Consider the following 24,336-nt stretch of genomic DNA (forward strand, 5'->3'; position numbering starts at 1 on the left):
CATCATTATCTGACCACATGTATATTAAATTTGAGTTTGAAATGGATGTTAAACACATCATGTGCTACAGGAATTCTAGAAAGACAGACTGGGACTCATATAGGAAAGACCTTACCTCACACTTATCTGAAATTAAAACTGCCATTATAACCTCATACTCAGAATACTGTCCGATCACCAAGACGTTCACAAACAGGACTATACCTTGGTCAACCAATAATCTGCAATTGCAAAGGAAGCAAGTAAGAAGGCAGTCCAACTTCACAAGAAGGAAAGGCCAATGTACAAAACATCAGGAGGCCCTAGCCAAAAACAATCTTTGAGGAGCTGGAAGGGACAGATATCACGGCCCGACTTCAAAAAATCCTCCAAAGAATACCAATAAATCCAGGAGGCACTCTAAGGAAGAGGGAGGGTCGGAAGATAAGGACAGTGCGCAAGACGCACTGAATGTGTTTCTCACGACTAATTCCCTCAATGCACTCTGGCACATAACACAGACCAAGATCCAGTTTCTGTGATGTATCGGTTTACAGGCAACCAGCAGTCGAACTGGGAATCTGGCAGAGACTGTGTTGACTTCAAAAAAATCCAGTGGGCGGTGGGAACATTTCAACCATTCAAATCACCAGGTCTAGATGGAATCTTTCCAGCTCTGTTCCAACAAGCAGGAGGGGGATTAATTAGTCTCATATGCAGACTGTTCAGAGTCAGTCTTGCAGCAGGAGTCATTCCTAGCACTTGGCGGCCAGAGAAGGTATTTTCATTCAGAAGCCAGGGAGAAGTGGTCATGCCAAGGCTAAGGACCTGAGACCTATCAGTCTGTCCTCCATTCTTACAAAGATGTCAGAAAAACTGGTTATGTGCATATTAGGGAAAGTAACTGATGTTCCTCTACATGAAAACCAACATGTATATTTGCTGTGTGAATCGAGTGAAATAGAACTTCATCAACTTGTCGGGAAAATGGTACAAGTTGTACACTTCCAGGAAATTGCTCTCTGCATCTTCTGTAGCTGTAAAAGACCATGACATTGAGATCACCGTACACAGGTGGATTAAGACCATGGTGAGTAAACAAATAGTAGAAGCCATCACAATGAATGAAAAAATGGTCAACACCACCATTGGGTGTACACGAGGGGTTTTGTTCCCACTACTGTGGAACATGGTACATGAACTCATTGAAGAGTTAAATACTAGACACTACACAGATGATTTAGTCACACTAATACTTGCCAAATCTGCAAGTACCATTAACAGTGTGCAAAACTTGTGCACAAAACAGAATGAAAGGATCAGACCAAGGAAAACTGTTATAGCACTGTTCACTAGGAAGCATATCCTTACATGTACTGCAATCTTAAGCTCTTCAACAAGATTCTACCAGTACTGGGGGGAAGAGAAGTGTTTGTGGGTAACCCTGAAAGCAAAAATAATTTGAACTCCTCACATAATAATATATGTTCCATGACAAAAGGTCCTCTCGTGCCCATTAGAAGGGCCTGCGGTAAAAACTGAACTCTAAGCACTATGATAATTTGTGGGGATACAGTATAGTGGAATAAAGTGGTATAGCAGATAGCAGTAAGACGCTTGGGAAAGTCAAGAGATTGGCCTCCCTAGCCATAACCGGCCAAATTAGCAGCACATGTACTGCTGGGAAGGAGAACATGTTGGACACGCCTCCCATTACACCTCTGGTTTACAAAGGAGGCAGCGGCAGGGGCATGAAACTGGAAATCTTTACCACACTAATACAATGAATGTGGTAAGCACATTAATGGCTGAGAAAATACTGGCTTCCAGTTGATTCAACGAACCTTTCAATGTAACAACTGGAATAGGGGAATAGTGGAAGCATGAACCACAATATTGTTCGGGAGACAGTCTGGTTTACTGAAAGATCGAAAACTGGGGAAGGAGCTGTGGCTGGGATACTAGAGATACTACATTAGAGAGTACAGTCTCTATAAGGAAACTGGTCACAGTAGTCCAGGCAGAGACATTTGCTATCAGAGTGTCCCCGGAGGAAAATTTACATGGGTGCTACAAGGAGCCTAGCATCTACATTCATTCAAAGAGCCAAGCCATTTTGAGATCTCTATCAGCCCCTGCAACAAGATCACCACTTGGAAGAATAGCGGAAGGAAACATGGCAAAACTGCAGTGGGTCCCTGGTCATTCAGGAATTAGTGGCAATGAACAAGCTGATAGGCTGACTAGAGTGCAACAACTCCATTTGTTGGACTGGAACCCACCCTAATCTTCACAATGGCAATGGTAAAATCAAAGCTACATAGCAGCATCATGAGCAGCAAACAGAATGTTGGACTAAGATTCAGAAACAAAAACAAAAACATGGAAAGCTAATGATGCCAAAACCGTGTTTCAAGTGAAGTTCTGCAACCCGGGGCTTGAACAGTCGTCAGTCATGGTAGGACTAAGGACTGGCCGTGGGAACTTCAGGAAACACCCCCACACAATGGACATACAGAAAGAAGCCTCTAAGTGTAGACTATGTGGTGAGGGGAATGGAACTGGACCACATTTAGTCTTCAAATGTGAAGCATCGAAGGTCAAAATATACAGAACATATGGTTCATTAATTCCTGAAGAAATTGTGTCTAATAAAGCCTTTGTAAAGGGTCTCCCACTATTCTTTAAGGCCATTGTCTGGTTTTACTAGAATGACACGGAGAGAAACCATGCAATAAATTCATTTTCACTCTTGTTTTGTCTCCCATGTAAATGAAATCAAACCAAATCAAGATTCCAATGTAAAGGTATTGGAAGAGGAACTTCAGGTGATGAGAATGATAAAATAAGAACCAAGGTAAATACTGCTATATTCTGCAGTCTGTTCTGAAAGAGGATACTGCATTATTGGTAGAGTGTTTTTGCATAGAAATTCATTCTAAGTAATAATTGTACAGTGGCTATGCCAATATAAAATGTGTAACAAAGTTACTGGCATATTACAGCTCATATTGCTAAAGGTTGCTGGTTATATATGCATAGACATGAGTGTAGACAATAACAGGGTATGTAGGACAGGTTTTGCAATGTCACCCCTCATACAAGTAAAACCCTTGAATAAAGGAGAGACATTTATTTGTGCCTCAAGCATAACAATACATTAATGAAATTGCATGAATGGCACTGGCTTATTCTAGGCAGTGAAGGAAGGACCATTTGGCAGTTTTATTTTAATTTCAATAGATAAGCCAGTAATGACAACTCCTACCTGTCAATTAACTGGTACCTCGTGTCTCATTTATTTTGTCTCTCAACCTGGGATATACTGTACCTCTGCAAAGCAGAGATGATGGAGTTGCAGTAGGGAAGGAGGTGGACTCTGTTAGTTGCCACAATAAGGGGCAGGGTAAAGTCACTGAGCCACATGGGTGCCAAAAGGTATGCCTCACATGGACAAGCCCTTTGTGTACTTACATGAAGCATTTTTTTATTTGCCGGAATGGTAGTGTGTTGATTATTACACTTTGGACTTGCATTTTCATTTTATAAAACTGGGACTATTTGTATATTGCTTACAGCAGACTTGGCATCCACTCTGGAATTTATTGGCTTGCAACTTTCAGTGTGAAGAAATGTATCACTATCTCTCAGATCAGTCTGAGGTTTACTCCAAGCAGCATGTAGTGGGACTTCACTCCTGTTCCATAATGAGCAATTTGTGTTTGTATCCAATGGAATACAGAAGACTATATTTATTGTTACTCATATTCATTACCACTATGGCACCTTTCTTTAAAAGTGATGCATTTCTAAGGCTATCCACAGCAGTGTTAAGCTATTAAGCCAAACAGATTCTACACTTAATGCTAGTTAGTAATATCAGATTATTAAACTGTCACTAAAGAGAGAGACAGTCATAGAATGATGACAATTCTCTGAAAACAATGTTATATTCCATTCTTAAGCTGCATTTGTATCACAGGTGATTTCTATTTTCTTCTGCTTCACCATGACCTCTACAAGTTATCACGCGCATTGTGAGTGCTGCAACCTTATGAACCAAGTGTCTTTATCCTGAATGATTACCAGCTTCTTTACAGCATGCTGAAGAGGTAAACTGGAGATCTTTATCTGATCTATAAACCTGCTCACGGCTCTGCCCCTCGGTTTTGTGCTCTGTCTTTCCTTCCATAATTTTTTTCTCTGGATTTTCCCCACCTCTTTTAACAATATGGCCAAGAACTCGAGAATTTTTTGTCTGACACAAGAAGAAGGATGCCTGTAAATACCGAGTTGCTGAATAGCGGATGTATTAGTCCAACGCCATTAGTCCAACCATCAAGATCTCCCTTAATGATATGTTCGGGATAGATATTGTGCAGTTGGAGATAGAGGACCCTGTCTTACACGTGATGGTACACTGAAGAATCAGATGTGCCAGCACTTGTATACACAGCAAGCTGGAGTTTAGAATTTTGCTTTTTCATGTACCTGTCATTGAAGTACATCTTCTCTCAGCTGCTGGATACTTTTTGAAGAGTTAATAAGTCTTTCAGTGCCATGAAATTTATTTAATTTCTTGTTCATTACTCATGTGTTTGGAAAGTTGCTTGAAGTCTCGAATTACTGTGACAACTAACACATTTTTAAAAATGTGTCAAGCTTTTAAATAAATCCAATGCAGTCAACCAATAATCATATTTATTGATGAACATGCATCTTCTTTAAATGTGAAACAGATATTTATAGATACCTCAATAAAGTTATAAATTTCTCTGAGCCAGCACCCTGATTACATCCCATCCCATCATCACTCGACAACCTCCACCCCCCCCCCCCCCCCCCCCACACACACACACACACACTGGTGCGCAAAACTTAAGTGCAAAAGTAACTTCCAGACGATGCACTGCTGCCAAGTAACATAGACCAATAAAACTTTCTCCATACATAAAAAGAACTAGTGCAGTACAATAGAGAATGTAACAGAAAGTGACATGCAATGCATGCTCTGCAACATGCTCCCATGTTGTCGAGAAAGTTGGTACAGAAATATTGGGGTAAGGTGTTCACTTACTCCACCAGATGGTTGACAAATGCTGGATAATCATTGGGGCACATGAATACGCTGCAATACATCTCTCCAACACATGCCACGTGTGCTTGGTGCTCTGTAAGTTGGCGGAATGGGCAGGCCAGTCCATTTGCCAAATATCCTCTCATTCCAAGAACTCCTATACCTGTACTGCTCAATGTGGTCCGCCAATTGTCATAAAAAAAAAAATTAAGCCCGGACTCAAAACACCCCTGAAAAGACACAAATGGGGAATATGTACAGTCTCACAATAAAATTGTCCGGTGATTGCACTGTGTTCAAAGATTTGGAGGTCAGCGTGCCCATCCAACATTATGCCTCCCCACACCATAACACCTGAACCACCAAAATGATTATGTTCGACAGTGTTCCAGGGTGTGTTATTTGCTCCCATCTCTCACCATACAAAGGTATGTCCAGTATCACTACGCATATTAAATACGCTCTCATCTGAAAACAACACGCAACTGCATTCTTCATTGGTTCAGTCCCTATGCTCCTGATACCATTACAAACAATTCTGCCAATGTGTAGGTATCAACAGAACACAACATACTTGTAGCGGGACTTTGAATTTCACCACGCTGCACTCGTTCCCTCAGACATGAATTGTGCCGTCACAGCGGTATGAGCGCTCAACGGCAGAGAAAATTCTAAAATTGTAACTCTTTTTTGTTTTTCTATCCGTTTCTTGTTGGTCTCTCGATAGCCGAAGCTTAAGGCAGACGTGATCTGATGAAGACGTTAAAGAAACTTATTAGCTAGTCTTGATCTGATTTTAATGTGTAGACATATTGTGGAAGTTATGAAATTCGGAGGATGGAAGTAGCAAAGTAAATTAAATTGCATTCAGTATCAAGATTATTTTCATTTGTATAAATTAGTGATTCCTGGACGATTGCAAGATTTCGGAGCAGACTTTTCACGCAGAAATGAAGTAGGAGATTTTTGAAGACCTGGAAGCCGCACGAAAGAAGACATGTTAACATGGTAAAGGATGAACTCTTATCTACGCCATTTCCCCCTGTCAGTTACATTTTGTTATTCTCTGTTCTTTTTCAATAATTTTTGTAGTGGAAATTGGTTTAATTTTTGCTCAAAAACACCACAAGGACCACCCCAACAATAGCTTTTCCGAATCATGAAGTCCGATAGCTTTTCTGTAATACGAAGTCCGATTTGCTTTTTCACGGTCTCTCTTCTCCATTTATTTTTTATTAACCATTACAACCGGCGACCGTGACAGGACGTAATTTTCGGATGTGTAGTTTTTGAGCAAATTTGAAACTTTAATTTGTATTTTTTCCCAACAGAGAATAAACAAAAATCCTGAAGTTTATAGGGTAATGAAAACACCAACTTTATTGTACCTAAGCAAATGATTATACAACAATATTGTAAAGAACTTTTGTAACTAATTCAATCTATTTTCTTTTCATGGCATATATTGATGCAAAACTGTTATTTTGAAACCTTTTGGTGATTATCCAATGGAGATGTATTAAGAAAATCCATATTTTGACAAATACGATTTACGCAGAAGTGTTTGACCAGCCGCTGCAGGCCAGAAAATTTAATGGAGAGTCACACAATTATGTTTCATTCAAACATTCAATAGCCAACTGCAGAATCCATTTTTCCTTTTCCAAACATCCTGTAGTTTTCTTCTAGATTTTTCCAAAATTATCTATCTCTATTGTAGTTTGTGGTAATTATAGTATTGTTGTAGCATATGAAGATCGTGAATTTGACTGCCAAACAGTCATTTGTTACGAAAAATTTTGTCCACCCTGCTGCATCTTTCTCAACCATTGTTCGCAATAGAGCAATCATTTACATTGACGAGAAAATATTTCATCCTAAATTTGAGTCAAATCTTTATTAATCAGACTTATATTATTCCCTTTTTGACTTACGATTATACATCCTATTACAATGGAACGCGGTAAGGTAGAGAGAGTTTCGGCAGATGAGTTAAGTGAAGTAGATTCATCTTTCAACCAACAAGAAAGTCCGCGTTTCCCTCCATGGACGAGTTCACAGATCAATGCAATGATTTTGCCTCAAACTTGCAACATTTGTGATAATACACAGATGGCGACTTTAAATGACGAAATGTGGAATGGACGCGAGACTAGACCGTCAGCGCCATTGTTAACATCAAGGTCAGAACCGAATATGAGACAAATTCAGCAATGTGACACAAATCGGACGCAGGAAACTGACAAACTGGACCGACTATTAGAGTTATTTGCAGACATGAAACAAGACATTAGTCAGAAAATTGACGTAAAACTGGACGCACTTGGTCAGGACTTTAAACAAAGGCTAGATAAAAGCGACGAAAAATTTGACGTATTAAACCGTACTATGACCGAAAATTTTGAACAAACAACAAAAGAGATGACAGAATTAAATAACACCACTCAACAGCTCAGCCAGCGATTTGAGACATTGTCCGACCGAGTCACTAAACAGGAAGAAACTTTGGTTACATTCACACATGAAACAAAAAACAATATCGCCCGATGTGAGAATCAGTTTACTCAAATAGTTAATGTGCAGCAGGAAGTGAACACCCGTGTGGAAGAGTTAGCTCAGGCCCACACTTCAGCTAGCTCCACCCATGAAAAGCTGACTGAAGAAGTGGGAAACATTACCCAACAACTCACAATGGTAGTTCTTGAACAAACCCACCTCAAAGAAAAGATAGAAAAATTAGAAGACCGAGCGGACCTCGCGTCACTAAACAACGACACCAACATGGCCGAGAGAATTGTACATGAATGTAAATTGTGTGACGACTATCTGGGCAAGAAACGTGAAACAATTACACAGGACATACTTTCGAAAACAAAGACACATGTTAAAGACGAGACAAAACACATAGAAGAGGAAGTGACAAAATTACGAGACAATGTTGTGCCGTGTTTGGCGATTGGTGCAAACGCATCGTCGGGGAACGACAGAACAGCTAAAACCATGGCTAATGACACAGACAGAACACCTATTGTGGAATCACCTATTTCCAATCAAAATTACAATGTGCCACCTTCTTTTCCACCAAACGAGCAATATTATGATACAACACCTAGAGTAGCAACTGACACAAACCACATCAATACAGTTATGCCAACCGGCATGGCCGATGACACGTTTGTAAGACATGGGTATTTCCAGACATTTTCCAGTGAGGACAAGCACAAAGTCCACCCTATTGTGTTTATTAGATCATTTGATGGTGTTTTTCTACGTAGTTGGTCAGAAGTCGATAAAATCAGATACGTCACCAATCTCATGAGAGGACGAGCAGCTAAGTGGGGTGCCGCTATAAAACGGCAGTGCCTTACGTTTGAGCAGTTCGAACAAGCCTTCTTGGACGAATTCTGGTCCGAGAATGAGCAACAGCGTCTAAGGAGAGAAGTGTGCAACCCCGAGACCTCTTATCCTTTCCATACCGAGACAGATTAATAGGAGTACCGGAGAATGACGTTAAGACTTTCTTAAACTTCTTAGATCAAATAGACGTAGTTTACAGAGGCGATTCACACCATTCAAATTTTACGCATATTAGTAACCAAAATCAGCACCCACCCCAAAGGAACCGTAGGGACGGTGGTTGGTGGAACCATCCGTTCGCGCCGCGACACGATACGATGCCTGCGCGCGCAACAAATTCAAATGGAAACATGTATGACGGTAGGAACAACCGCAGAAATTCATGGAATAATAATAAGAACAATAATTATCACCCATATCAAAATGGTCCCCCCATGAACCATGGACCTTGCCGTTGGTGGGGAGGCTTGCGTGCCTCAGCGATACAGATAGCCGTACCGTAGGTGCAACCACAACGGAGGGGTATCTGTTGCGAGGCCAGACAAACGTGTGGTTCCTGAAGAGGGGCAGCAGCCTTTTCAGTAGTTGCAAGGGCAACAGTCTGGATGATTGACTGATCTGGCCTTGTAACAATAACCAAAACGGCCTTGCTGTGCTGGTACTGCGAACGGCTGAAAGCAAGGGGAAACTACAGCCGTAATTTTTCCCGAGGGCATGCAGCTTTACTGTATGATTACATGATGATGGCGTCCTCTTGGGTAAAATATTCCGGAGGTAAAATAGTCCCCCATTCGGATCTCCGGGCGGGGACTACTCAAGAGGATGTCGTTATCAGGAGAAAGAAAACTGGCGTTCTACGGATCGGAGCGTGGAATGTCAGATCCCTTAATCGGGAAGGTAGGTTAGAAAATTTAAAAAGGGAAATGGATAGGTTGAAGTTAGATATAGTGGGAATTAGTGAAGTTCGGTGGCAGGAGGAACAAGACTTCTGGTCAGGTGACCACAGGGTTATAAACACAAAATCAAATAGGGGTAATGCAGGAGTAGGTTTAATAATGAATAGGAAAATAGGAATGCGGGTAAGCTACTACAAACAGCATAGTGAACGCATTATTGTGGCCAAGATAGATACGAAGCCCACGCCTACTACAGTAGTACAAGTTTATATGCCAACTAGCTCTGCAGATGACGAAGAAATTGAAGAAATGTATGATGAAATAAAAGAAATTATTCAGATTGTGAAGGGAGGCGAAAATTTAATAGTCATGGGTGACTGGAATTCGAGTGTAGGAAAAGGGAGAGAAGGAAACATAGTAGGTGAATATGGATTGGGGGACAGAAATGAAAGAGGAAGCCGCCTGGTCGAATTTTGCACAGAGCACAACATAATCATAACTAACACTTGGTTTAAGAATCATGAAAGAAGGTTGTATACATGGAAGAACCCTGGAGATACTAAAAGGTATCAGATAGATTATATAATGGTAAGACAGAGATTTAGGAACCAGGTTTTAAATTGTAAGACATTTCCAGGGGCAGATGTGGACTCTGACCACAATCTATTGGTTATGACCTGTAGATTAAAACTGAAGAAACTGCAAAAAGGTGGGAATTTAAGGAGATGGGACCTGGATAAACTAAAACAACCAGAGGTTGTACAGAGATTCAGGGAGAGCATAAGGGAGCAATTGACAGGAATGGGGGAAATAAATACAGTAGAAGAAGAATGGGTAGCTTTGAGGGATGAAGTAGTGAAGGCAGCAGAGGATCAAGTAGGTAAAAAGACGAGGGCTAGTAGAAATCCTTGGGTAACAGAAGAAATATTGAATTTAATTGATGAAAGGAGAAAATATAAAAATGCAGTAAGTGAAACAGGCAAAAAGGAATACAAACGTCTCAAAAATGAGATCGACAGGAAGTGCAAAATGGCTAAGCAGGGATGGCTAGAGGACAAATGTAAGGATGTAGAGGCCTATCTCACTAGGGGTAAGATAGATACCGCCTACAGGAAAATTAAAGAGACCTTTGGAGATAAGAGAACGACTTGTATGAATATCAAGAGCTCAGATGGAAACCCAGTTGTAAGCAAAGAAGGGAAAGCAGAAAGGTGGAAGGAGTATATAGAGGGTCTATACAAGGGCGATGTACTTGAGGACAATATTATGGAAATGGAAGAGGATGTAGATGAAGATGAAATGGGAGATATGATACTGCGTGAAGAGTTTGACAGAGCACTGAAAGACCTGAGTCGAAACAAGGCTCCCGGAGTAGACAATATTCCATTGGAACTACTGACGGCCGTGGGAGAGCCAGTCCTAACAAAACTCTATCATCTGGTGAGCAAGATGTATGAAACAGGCGAAATACCCTCAGATTTCAAGAAGAATATAATAATTCCAATCCCAAAGAAAGCAGGTGTTGACAGATGTGAAAATTACCGAACTATCAGCTTAATAAGTCACAGCTGCAAAATACTAACACGAATTCTTTACAGACGAATGGAAAAACTAGTAGAAGCCAACCTCGGGGGAAGATCAATTTGGATTCTGTAGAAACACTGGAACACGTGAGGCAATACTGACCTTACGACTTATCTTAGAAGAAAGATTAAGGAAAGGCAAACCTACGTTTCTAGCATTTGTAGACTTAGAGAAAGCTTTTGACAATGTTGACTGGAATACTCTCTTTCAAATTCTAAAGGTGGCAGGGGTAAAATACAGGGAGCGAAAGGCTATTTACAATTTGTACAGAAACCAGATGGCAGTTATAAGAGTCGAGGGACATGAAAGGGAAGCAGTGGTTGGGAAGGGAGTAAGACAGGGTTGTAGCCTCTCCCCGATGTTGTTCAATCTGTATATTGAGCAAGCAGTAAAGGAAACAAAAGAAAAATTCGCAGTAGGTATTAAAATTCATGGAGAAGAAATAAAAACATTGAGGTTCGCCGATGACATTGTAATTCTGTCGGAGACAGCAAAGGACTTGGAAGAGCAGTTGAATGGAATGGACAGTGTCTTGAAAGGAGGGTATAAGATGAACATCAACAAAAGCAAAACAAGGATAATGGAATGTAGTCTAATTAAGTCGGGTGATGCTGAGGGAATTAGATTAGGAAATGAGGCACTTAAAGTAGTAAAGGAGTTTTGCTATTTGGGGAGCAAAATAACTGATGATGGTCGAAGTAGAGAGGATATAAAATGTAGGCTGGCAATGGCAAGGAAAGCGTTTCTGAAGAAGAGAAATTTGTTAACATCCAGTATAGATTTAAGTGTCAGGAAGTCATTTCTGAAAGTATTCGTATGGAGTGTAGCCCTGTATGGAAGTGAAACATGGACGATAAATAGTTTGGACAAGAAGAGAATAGAAGCTTTCGAAATGTGGTGCTACAGAAGAATGCTGAAGATTAGATGGGTAGATCACATAACTAATGAGGAAGTATTGAATAGGATTGGGGAGAAGAGAAGTTTGTGGCACAACTTGACCAGAAGAAGGGATCGGTTGGTAGGACATGTTCTGAGGCATCAAGGGATCACCAATTTAGTATTGGAGGGCAGCGTGGAGGGCAAAAATCGTAGAGGGAGACCAAGAGATGAATACACTAAGCAGATTCAGAAGGATGTAGGTTGCAGTAGGTACTGGGAGATGAAAAAGCTTGCACAGGATAGAGTAGCATGGAGAGCTGCATCAAACCAGTCTCAGGACTGAAGACCACAACAACAACAACATCAAAATGGTAACTACAGGCAAAATGAAAATCACAGACAGTACAACAACAACCGCAATAGGAGACGTGAGAATAACCGGTACAACCCGGGCTACTTTGACAGGAACATGCCATATAACAGACATAATTACCACCAAAACAACAACAATCCTAACAATCACCGACAGAATATGTGGAACACACAAAATTCACGCATGACAAGTCATAATCCTCCAAGAAATCCGCCGCCGTTCCCCAGTACAATCATGCACTCCCCACCACGAAGTAGCAATAACAACTGCGATGCGCCATCAGTTGACGCGTGGGTGCCAACCGGCCGGAATGTAAACATAGTGGAGCTGGTCAATGAACCGGCCAAACACAGCAGACGACAGAAAACAGTCGACGACCGAGCTAAGCGCTCGTGCTTCGGTCGTGAGGTTTTGTAAGAGCGCAATGGCTGAGACGGTTTGTTTCCTCAGGTACGACGACAAAATGACAGCAAAACAGGAATTAACAAACCTATCAGGTTGATGACCTTGTTCTTTTGCGTTCACATCCCAAGTCTACAAAATTAAAACAACTGAACAGAAAATGGCAGCTATTATATTCAGGTCCTTTCAGAATAGCAAGCATACCTCACCCATGTTGTTACTCCCTAGAATACCCGTTATCTCACAAGCCGAGGGAGCTGCATCCCCACAGACATTTGAAACCCTTTGTGCACTAAAACAACATAATATAATGATAACTAAGTTGAACATGAGCAAGTTGCTGTGAAAACGAGATCGTAAATATTTGTATTGAATACACGAACATTAAGTTATACAGCCTAAGAACACAAATGTTAATTTATGGAAATTATATACTGCAGTTACATTTGTACACATAATTATGAAGAGAATGTAAACCCAGGTGAGTACACTTACTGAATGAGGAAAGATATTCATATAGGAATGAGATCTACACAGGTTACATTTGTTGTTAATTGTAAATTATAAGGTGAATCAACAATTAGTTAGTTATTTCAAGGCACTCTAATGACAGGAGATAATAGCTATTGAGATCAGTAATGACATAGGTATGTAGCAGAATTAATGAGGATGTAAGAATGAATGATCAGTATGAATGAGTTAATATTTAAGTTAATATAAGAAGGTACGTTACTGTGAAGTAGTTGATGGAGACAGATTATTTGAGGAAAATATTATTGGAGTTTTATGAGAATGGAAGTGCCAAATGGCCCCACGTATGTGATATATTAATTTCTGATGAGGAATGTGTTTAATGTATAAGGATATATATATTATGATGAATATGTGAGTAAGGAATGAGAGAATGTTTTGGTAATATTGTGCAACATAGAGAAGTGAGTAAACAGTCTACATCTTTACGATTACATAAGAATTTCAGTTTGAAAGAAAACATTTGTGATGAGTTAGAACACGTGAGTACAAGACATTAAATGTGAATCTATTCACAGTGCCCTTGAAAATGAACGAATGCAAGAAAAGCAGAGTGTGCGTAATGATGATTACAGCTGTTGAAAGAAGTGTGGTAAGAATGTAACTTGGAAACAAACTAGCTTTAATTCATTTCGGAAGTGTAACTTAGTAACCTTTCATTAAGTTTTGTTAAGCCATTGTGTGGGAGAAAACATTTATAGTTCGTGTTCAGACAGGAGAATGATATTTTAAGGAACTTAAGTTGAAATATAGTTTTTACACAGCCCTCATGTGAATACATTTGTATAACATTTTTTTTTTTACGAAAGTGAAATTTAGTGCCATGTTAGCCTTTATTATACATACACACAACAGAAAACCCTGAGGAGGCAAAAGATAAGAGAGTTATTAAGGCCGTTTTTGCAACTCGTACAACACCTCCACTTAAGTGAACAGATGACAAAATTACATCTACTTTGAAGACAACATTTGACTTTTCAGGTAATGCAAGGTAAGTGCAAAGGAGCAGAGACCACCCGTGCAACCAACGTCGAGCAATGGACACTGAGAAAGAGACATTTTACTGTCAATTATAATACTATGTTCTTTATTTATGTTTTATAGAAAGAAATGATATATATATATACACAACATACATGATGTTTAACCTTCATTAAAGTAGAAGAAAGTTCATGGTTGAACTCTTGAGAGGAAATTTGATATGTCATTGTATAATACACATTATGAGAGAGACAATCTCTATGAGATATATTTTCCATTTGTATAGACGGTATCCACAAGAAGTGGAGATATCGAGGAAGTACTGAGCAGCTATGTGATTTACTCATGCAAGGATTTGTTAATGTATAATACACTTAGTCATATGAACAGTCAGAACACAAACAGAGAATCATGATGTTACACTACACAGACTTGACGTAAGGACATGATTTGGTAAATGGTAAGCACCTCCTTTCACACACCCCTTGAAGGTGATGCAAACGTTATAATGTATTATGTTCTCTTTTTATGTATTAGCTGTAGGATTTGGTAGTTTATAGGTAGTGAATAGTTTCTTCCATTCTATCTTTTTTTCTTTCTCCATTATCCTACCACCTCCTGCAGCTGGGTATTGTTTGTTTGTGGAATGTAAGAATATATTGTGTGACAGTAAACTTTCAGGTATGAATAAAAAGACATGAATATTGATGGCATTACAAGCCTGGCCAACCACTAGCCAAGATATGGAATCAAAAGAAATAGATAAATAATAAATGAAGGAAAGTCCGTGCGTTATATATTAAGTTTGATATCCCTTGGCATGCCCAAACCTGAATAAAAAAAATTAATACCCCAATAAAAGAAAGCCAATGGGACTTAGCATAATTTTTTTTGGTGTAAATATTTCACATGCATACTCTTGTAAATTTATATGTATTTGTATATGTGTTAAAACGTTGCATATTGTCAACATATTTTGAAATGTGACCACGAAATGTAAGCTTTCATAATTAACTATGTAAACATGCTGGGACACAGTGAACTTTGTTAAAATGTAAATATGGCAAAAAAGTATTGCAAACTGTGTTAAACTTTCAACGTTATAAACGACAATTTTTGTGTTATTTGTGAAACTTATGGTGCATAAACCAAATAACTCTTTGTAAACCGATATAAACTGCAATTTACTTCGACAATAATGAGGATTTTCACACTGCAAATGAACGTTTGTTGGCGAGTGTAAACAACGTGATGATACACCTACCTTTGCGAGCATCGACACCGTTGTTCCTGGCCGGCCTTCAGATGCTTTGGAGACAATAAACTCAGCACCTGTCGTAGGCAATGTGGAGGATAAAAACTACATTGACCATATATGCCCCGGGAACAATAGTCATGAAAACGCACAAGGACCTGGAGTGTTGTGTCGTAACAGAAGACATGGACGTTGCTTCAGATCACACACACGCTCAATCTTATGGTGTCACCGGACTTAACACGCCATTTATGCTGGAATAACAAATTGCAATGAACACTATGTGAAAGTGAATACTGTGCAAGATTGTCATAACACAACGATTTTGAAACTGCCACACGCGAAATTCAGTGATGCTATTGCGCATGCGCAAAGACTACGTACTGCCAGAGATGCATTGGGAAACCAACGCTGGCAGCGCACAACATTAACTGCGCTGGCGAACAGCTTGTTCAAACAAACTGTATGTAAATATACATTAATTGTGTAAAAAGGATCAAAACTGTAATAACTGTATTTAGTATATAGGTTTAGAAAGTAAGTGTTGGCAAAGTTTATCCCCTATGGATGCACGTGGCCTTTCCAATGAAAATATACATGTATTGACTTTTAGGTTTGCTAGCCTGCCACGCTAAATGTTTTAGCGTGACAGTCGAGGGGGCGATGTAGCGGGACTTTGAATTTCGCCGCGCTGCACTCGTTCCCTCAGACATGAATTGCGCCGTCGCAGCGGTATGAGCGCTCAACGGCAGAGAAAATTCTAAAATTGTAACTCTTTTTTGTTTTTCTATCCGTTTCTTGTTGGTCTCTTGATAGCCGAAGCTTAAGGCAGACGTGATCTGATGAAGACGTTAAAGAAACTTATTAGCTAGTCTTGATCTGATTTTAATGTGTAGACATATTGTGGAAGTTATGAAATTCGGAGGATGGAAGTAGCAAAGTAAATTAAATTGCATTCAGTATCAAGATTATTTTCATTTGTATAAATTAGTGATTCCTGGACGATTGCAAGATTTCGGAGCAGACTTTTCACGCAGAAATGAAGTAGGAGATTTTTGAAGACCTGGAAGCCGCATGAAAGAAGACATGTTAACATGGTAAAGGATGAACTCTTATCTACGCCATTTCCCCCTGTCAGTTACATTTTGTTATTCTCTGTTCTTTTTCAATAATTTTTGTAGTGGAAAGTGGTTTAATTTTTGCTCGAAAACGCCACAAGGACCACCCCAACAATAGCTTTTCCGAATCACGAAGTCCGATAGCTTTTCTGTAATACGAAGTCCGGTTTGCTTTTCATTCTTTCCCTTTTTCATGGTCTCTCTTCTCCATTTATTTTTTATTAACCACTACATACTGGTCATCGGGCTGAGAGATCACATTCATGCAGTCATACCATCATGGAGCATGAATTGTATCCTTGTAGTCCTGTTAAACATGATTGTAACAGCAGCTGCTATTTGAATCAAGTCCCTTCTTGCCTAATACACAATGTAATGGTCATCTCCTGCTGTAGTTGACTATGGCTGACCAACCTCCTCTCCTTCTGGCAGCACTGCTCCCCATGTACATGAAACAATGCTGTGGGCAATACCTAATTCGTCAGCTACACTCGTCCGCTTCACCCTCCTTACGGTTTCCTCGATATTCTTCCCCCAGACATCTCATCCAAATACTGCCTCTGGGCCAAGTTGTAATGAAGACCACCAGCACAGTGCACCATAATTGCTCACTAATACACACTGTCTTTCCTGTTCCTATAACTGCCTCATGTTGAGAAGCTGGCCTCATTAGGCCCTACAGTCAAACTGACCTCATGCAATGTGATGTCCAGTTTGCTGTGCCCAGCTGGGAGACCTCTGGAAACATGCCCCTGCACTTTCACTCATTTCCACTGAGTTGCTAATATGTTTTGTTACTTTATATATCTTGTCCTCCTCAAGTTTTACTGAGCAGCATATATTACACACACATAGCACTCCTGTGCCTCCCCCCCATGAACCATGGACCTTGCCGTTGGTGGGGAGGCTTGCGTGCCTCAGCGATACAGATAGCCGTACCGTAGGTGCAACCACAACGGAGGGGTATCTGTTGAGAGGCCAGACAAACGTGTGTTTCCTGAAGAGGGGCAGCAGCCTTTTCAGTAGTTGCAGGGGCAACAGTCTGGATGATTGACTGATCTGGCCTTGTAACACTAACCAAAACGGCCTTGCTTTGCTGGTACTGTGAATGGCTGAAAGCAAGGGGAAACTACGGCCGTAATTTTTGCCGAGGGCATGCAACTTTACTGTATGGTTAAATGATGATGGCGTCCTCTTGGGTAAAACATTCCAGAGGTAAAATAGTCCCCCATTCAGATCTCCGGGCGGGGACTACTCAAGAGGATGTCGTTATCAGGAGTAAGAAAACCGGCGTTCTATGGATTGGAGCGTGGAATGTCAGATCCCTTAATCGGGCAGGTAGGTTAGAAAATTTCAAAAGGGAAATGGATAGGTTAAAGTTAGATACAGTGGGAATTAGTGAAGTTCGGTGGCAGGAGGAACAAGACTTCTGGTCAGGTGACTACAGGGTTATAAACACAAAATCAAATAGGGGTAATGCAGGAGTAGGTTTAATAATGAATAGGAAAATAGGAATGCGGGTAAGCTACTACAAACAGCATAGTGAATGCATTATTGTGGGCAAGATAGATACGAAGCCCACGCCTACCACAGTAGTACACGTTTATATGCCTCCTAGCTCTGCAGATGACGAAGAAATTGAAGAAATGTATGATGAAATAAAAGAAATTATTCAGATAGTGAAGGGAGACGAAAATTTAATAGTCATGGGTGACTGGAACTCGTCAGTAGAAAAAGGGAGAGAAGGAAACGTAGTAGGTGAATATGGATTGGGGGTAAGAAATGAAAGAGGAAGCCACCTGGTAGAATTTTGCACACAGCACAACCTAATCATAGCTAACACTTGATTCAAGAATCATAAAAGAAGATTGTATACATGGAAGAAGCCTGGAGATACCGACAGGTTTCAGATAGATTATATAATGGTAAGACAGAGATTTAGGAACCAGGTTTTAAATTGTAAGACATTTCCAGGGGCAGATGTGGACTCTGACCACAATCTATTGGTTATGAACTGTAGATTAAAACTGAAGAAACTGCAAAAAGGTGAGAATTTAAGGAGATGGGACCTGGTTAAACTGACTAAACCAGAGGTTGTATGGAGTTTCAGGGAGAGAATAAGGGAACAACTCATAAAGAATGGGCGAAAGAAATACAGTAGAAGAAGAATGGTAGCTTTGAGGGATGAAGTGGTGAAGGCAGCAGAGGATCAAGTAGGTAAAAATATGAGGGCTAGTAGAAATCCTAGAGTAACAGAAGAAATATTGAATTTAATTGATGAAAGGAGAAAATTTAAAAATGCAGTAAATGATGCAGGCAAAAAGGAATACAAACATCTCAAAAATGAGATCGACAGGAAGTGCAAAATGGCTAAGCAGGGATGGCTAGAGGACAAATGTAAGGATGTAGAGGCTTATCTCACTAGGGGTAAGATAGATACTGCCTACAGGAAAATTAAAGAGACCGTTGGAGAAAAGAGAACCACTTGTATGAATATCAAGAGCTCAGATGGAAACCCAGTTCTAAGCAAAGAAGGGAAAGCAGAAAGGTGGAAGGAGTATATAGAGTGTCTATACAAGGGCGATGTACTTGAGGACAATATTATGGAAATGGAAGAGGATGTAGATGAAGATGAAATGGGAGATATGATACTGTGTAAAGAGTTTGACAGAGCACTGAAAGACCTGAGTCGAAACAAAGCTCTGGGAGTAGACAACATTCCATTAGAACTACTGACAGCCTTGGGAGAGCCAGTCCTGACAAAACTCTACCACCCGGTGAGCAAGATGTATGAGACAGATGAAATACCCTCAGACTTAAAGAAGAATATAATAATTCGAATCCCAAACAAAGCAGGTGTTGACAGATGTGAAAATTACCGAACTATCAGTTTAATAAGTCACGGCTGCAAAATACTAACACGAATTCTTTACAGACGAATGGAAAAACTAGTAGAAGCCGACCTCGGGGAAGATCAGTTTGGATTCTGTAGAAATATCGGAACACGTGAGGCAATACTGACCCTACGATTTATTTATCTTAGAAGCTAGATTAAGGAAACGCAAGCCTACGTTCCTAGCATTTGTAGACTTAGAAAAAGCTTTTGACAATGTTGACTGGAATACTCTCTTTCAAATTCTGAAGGTGGCAGGGATAAAATACAGGGATCAAAAAGCTATTTACAATTTATACAGAAACCAGATGGCAGTTATAAGAGTCAAGGGACATGAAAGGGAAGCAGTGGTTGGGAAGGGAGTGAGACAGGGTTGTAGCCTCTCCCCGATGTTATTCAATCTGTATATTGAGCAAGCAGTAAAGGAAATGAAAGAAAAATTCTGAGTAGGTATTAAAATCCATGGAGAAGAAATAAAAACTTTGAGGTTCGCCGATGACATTGTAATTCTGTCAGAGACAGCAAAGGACTTGGAAGAGCAGTTGAACAGAATGGATAGTTTCTTGAAAGGAGGATAGAAGATGAACATCAACAAAAGCAAAACAAGGATAATGGAATGTAGTCGAATTAAGTCGGGTGATGCTCAGGGAAATAGATTAGGAAATCAGACACTTAAAGTAGTAAAGGAGTTTTGCTATTTGGGGAGCAAAATAACTGACGATGGTCGAAGTAGAGAGGATATAAAATGTAGACTGGCAATGGCAAGGAAAGCATTTCTGAAGAAGAGAAATTTGTTAACATTGAGTATAGGTTTAAGTGTCAGGAAGTCGTTTCTGAAAGTATTTGTATGGAGTGTAGCCATGTATGGAAGTGAAACATGGATGATAAATAGTTTAGACGAGAAGAGAATAGAAGCTTTCGAAATGTGGTGCTACAGAAGAATGCTGAAGATTAGATAGGTAGATCACATAACTAATGAGGAAGTATTGAATAGGATTGGGGAGAAGAGAAGTTTGTGGCACAACTTGACTAGAAGAAGGGATCGGTTGGTAGGACATGTTCTGAGGCATCAAGGGATCACCAGTTTAGTATTGGAGGGCAGCGTGGGAGGTAAAAATCGTAGAGGGAGACCAAGAGATGAATACACTAAGCAGATTCAGAAGGATGTGGGTTGCAGTAGGTACTGGGAGGTGAAGAAGCTTGCACAGGATAGAATAGCATGGAGAGCTGCATCAAACCAGTCTCAGGACTGAAGACCATAACAACAACAGCACTTCTGTAGCACTAACATTCAATCTGACCAAGCCTCGCACATATCTCTGGGATTTCTGTGCCCAACTTACTCACACACCAACTCTCAGTACACTGGCATCTGGCTATTCACACACTTAAGTGGGTGCCAGAATAATCATCAATCATATTAATGGAGTGTTTTCACATCAGACATTAGCCCTAAATTTAAGAAACATGCACACTTTATCATGGTACAAATTGGAAAAGTAACAAATGACAACTCCTCAATGATAGTTAATTTCTTCTCAGATACGTCATAAACATTCATTTCCCCTTGCATCTTTACCCCCACCACCACCACCACCACCACCACCACCACCACCAACTTCACCATCAATTTTTGACCAAATGAATCACTCCAATTCCCATCATTCCCTCGTCTTTCTGTCTCCAGTATTGCTTACAATCATTGACTTGTAGTTATGAACTGTTTTCGAAACACTTCCTAAAACTCCACTGATGCGGTAACTGATGTGTACAGTGTCAACTGTATCAGAAGTGGAAATGTTCTACATGTCAACACCCTCACTTCATATATACAAATAATAACTACAACCATTTGAAATAGCATTCCAAACCTTTGAATACGTTGTTCAATACGTAAAGTTTAATCACTTACCGTAGCCTGCGCTAGTGAACCAGGACTCTGTGGGCCACCCATGACAAGGTTCTGCAGGTGAGGCTGGTGATAATGCCTTCGTCTTGCACTGGGTGAATGGCCCGGACTGGGACCTTGGGAGTCTTGAGGCGAACCAGTGAATGAAAACCGACCCGTGGGCCTCGATGCGAGACTTGTTGGGGAAAGAGTTGAAGGGCTGGCACCCTGTGGACTCTGTAAAAGTATGTCACAAGTGATTACTGCATGTTCTCCCCACATCATAACTGTTCATGGGCAACTTATTTTGTATAAATAGATCTTCATTGTAGTATACATCATGAAACAATGACAGGTTTCAACAGTTAACAAATTAGCATGTAATGGAAGCAAATGATTATCTTTTACTAGAATGCTTGTGTTAAGAATAACTATGTGGAGCCCTCTTACAAGTGGTCCATTTTCCTTTTCAGATTTGTGGAAAGTTTGTTCAGTAGCTCTCTCTCTCTCTCTCTCTCTCTCTCTCTCTCTCTCTCTCTCTGTCTGTCTGTCTGTGTGTGTGTGTGTGTGTGTGTGTGTGTGTGTTTTAGCATCATCTTACATTATTCTAAACTTATTCTATACTTCATTACACAACTGCAGAACAAAATTCTCTCAGTTTTCATGTCATGTCATGTCATGCACGCGTTAAAGCAAAGTTTGACCTTTTAACGATATTCACTATATTTTCTGTCAGTAGCTGACTGTTGAAGAAGATTGTGACAATCATTGAAAACCAGCATTTTATCTCTGACATATTGTGGCTTGGAAACCAAAGAAAATTTTATACTGATACCGCCACTGAAACTTCAATGTCACTGCAATTGTCCCTCCCTCTTTTTTTAAACAATTATAAGGTTATGTATGAGTTAAAGTGTCTGCGATTCCTGAACTCATAACGGTACTAACTTACGAAATTACTGGATTCACAAACCCTATTCACTGGTGGTGACCTAGCTACTTAACATTCTTTTTACAAAACTACAAAGATTAATGTTTTAATAATCACATCACCAGCAGTCACATTTACACATCATCTACAATGGGCTTGGTTGTTCTCAGCGGTATAAAACTTAATAAATTCCTGAAGACTAAGGAGCCTCTAAAGTTATTCTAACGTGGCTTCACCCTTCAACCTATCCCGCTTCTTTAGACTGTGGTCACGACCAGATGTTGAAGGCTAGGGGAGAGGAGTGGGAATATGGACACAATTTCCCAACATGTTTTGAAATCTTGTGCAAGAAGACATAATTTTACATGAAAAATATTAAGTAATGCATGTACCGTATTTACTCGAATCTAAGCCATGCTCGAATCTAAGCTGCACCTGAAAAATGAGACTCAAAATCAAGGAAAAAAATTTTTCCCGAATCTAAGCCGCACCTGAAATTTGAGACTCGAAAATCAAGGGGAGAGAAAAGTTTTAGGTCGCACCTCCAAATCGAAACAAAGTTCGCCTAGTTGTAATATGAGACACAATTTAGATCGAATGAATGACGATACAGCTGCAGTAGTTTGGTTCGAGTCGTAAGCTTAGCAGTTACGGTTTACCAGGTAGCCATTGCTACGCGTCACGCGCTCCGTCCGTATTTATACGGATATCCTTCCTTTTTCACGTGCTTCGTCTGGTTCATGATTGCTTACTTTTCTTTGATCTGATAAGTGCCGTTCTCTTTGTTATAGGTGTTTACGTCACTCTAAGCTGAAAATGCATTACTGTACTGTGTCATGCATTGTTTGTCGCATTCTGATAGTGCGTGTTTACGGCCTGTCACCGCTCGCAGCGTGGCTTGCTTTTGTGCGCGCTACCGCCGCTTACAAATAAAAAATAGAGAGGAGTCGTCTCATTAGCGAAACATTTGTTGTTACTTACACTACTTCTTTCTTTGATAATGATCAACAAGAACCAAACAGTTTTAATCTGCCAGGAAGTTTCAAGAACCAAATAATAGACTGCGTATGATAGACGATGTTCTGAACGAAATTTTAGCGAAAATTTTTCTCCGTTTGAAAATCTTTGCAGGCGCCTCTTTAGTTCATTACATTCTGCACAGAAATTAGTCATCTTAGATTTAAAAATCTAGTCAGTTGCCGTGCTTCATTTCTGACTGTATCACTATCAGGCATAAGAATAATACGAATATAAACCTGACATGATATGTATATTCTTCCGCATTTGCTGTTGCCTCACTCTAGTTTTGTAGTGTATTAGGCAGACAGGATTTAAATGAGATAGTAGTAAACACGAAACAATACATGGTAAAATGTTTATATTCGTATTAATCTTATGGCGAAGAGAATACTACATGTGATTCACAATTCATAAAAGCTCCTATTAGCAACCATCTCTTCTCACAGGTAGGAAAAAATTCAGAACGTAGAGTTCGCCATATTGTTAAATGAGATAGTAGTAAACACGAAACAATACATGGTAAAATGTTTATATTCGTATTAATCTTATGGCGAAGAGAATACTACATGTGATTCACAATTCATAAAAGCTCCTATTAGCAACCATCTCTTCTCACAGGTAGGAAAAAATTCAGAACGTAGAGTTCGCCATATTGACAAATATCCCAAACAGTCTTGCCAGTCAGATTTTCGTAGTACATTGAAGTGCTGCTACATTCGAAGATCAACAATACAGAATTTGTATTTACTTCGTTGGCTAATGTACCAAAACGCAGTGGTCCAAACTCTGAGCGGAGGAAAAAGGCTCGTCTTCCACTTTTTTTTTTTAATTTATTTACTGACGCAGAGATTTTGGTACCAGTATTTATCTTTGTGCCTACAAAGAATGCCTGTGTGGCGCTACATATATTCGACGGCAGAAGTTAGTTGTGGCGGCACCCACCAACATTTTTCAGAACTCCCGCTTGCTTTACACTCGATGCTAAGCCGCAGGCGGTTTTTTGGATTACAAAAACCGGAAAAAAAGTGCGGCTTAGATTCGAGTAAATACGGTATGTTATCTAGATTTTTCCCGGATTTCCCGGTTAAAAACACTTTCCCACGTGAAAATATACCTCTTCGAAGATGAAAAATACACTTTTTTCATGATAAGTGACAGTATACTTTCCCTTG

General features: G+C 40.0%; 1 protein-coding gene across 2 annotated transcripts in view; it reads right to left on the minus strand.

Moving 5' to 3' along the window:
- Nucleotides 1-24,336, minus strand: part of LOC124795419 (CREB-regulated transcription coactivator 1-like) — a 372,101-nt gene that overhangs the window by 199,228 nt on the left and 148,537 nt on the right. For both annotated transcript variants that reach the window (XM_047259442.1, XM_047259443.1), the window contains one exon: nucleotides 21,238-21,450. In XM_047259442.1, the coding sequence (XP_047115398.1) occupies nucleotides 21,238-21,450 (213 nt within the window). The remainder of the gene's footprint in view (nucleotides 1-21,237; nucleotides 21,451-24,336) is intronic.

The sequence above is a fragment of the Schistocerca piceifrons genome, chromosome 4 (genome assembly GCF_021461385.2).
Source record: "Schistocerca piceifrons isolate TAMUIC-IGC-003096 chromosome 4, iqSchPice1.1, whole genome shotgun sequence".
Classification (NCBI taxonomy): Eukaryota; Metazoa; Arthropoda; class Insecta; order Orthoptera; family Acrididae; genus Schistocerca; species Schistocerca piceifrons.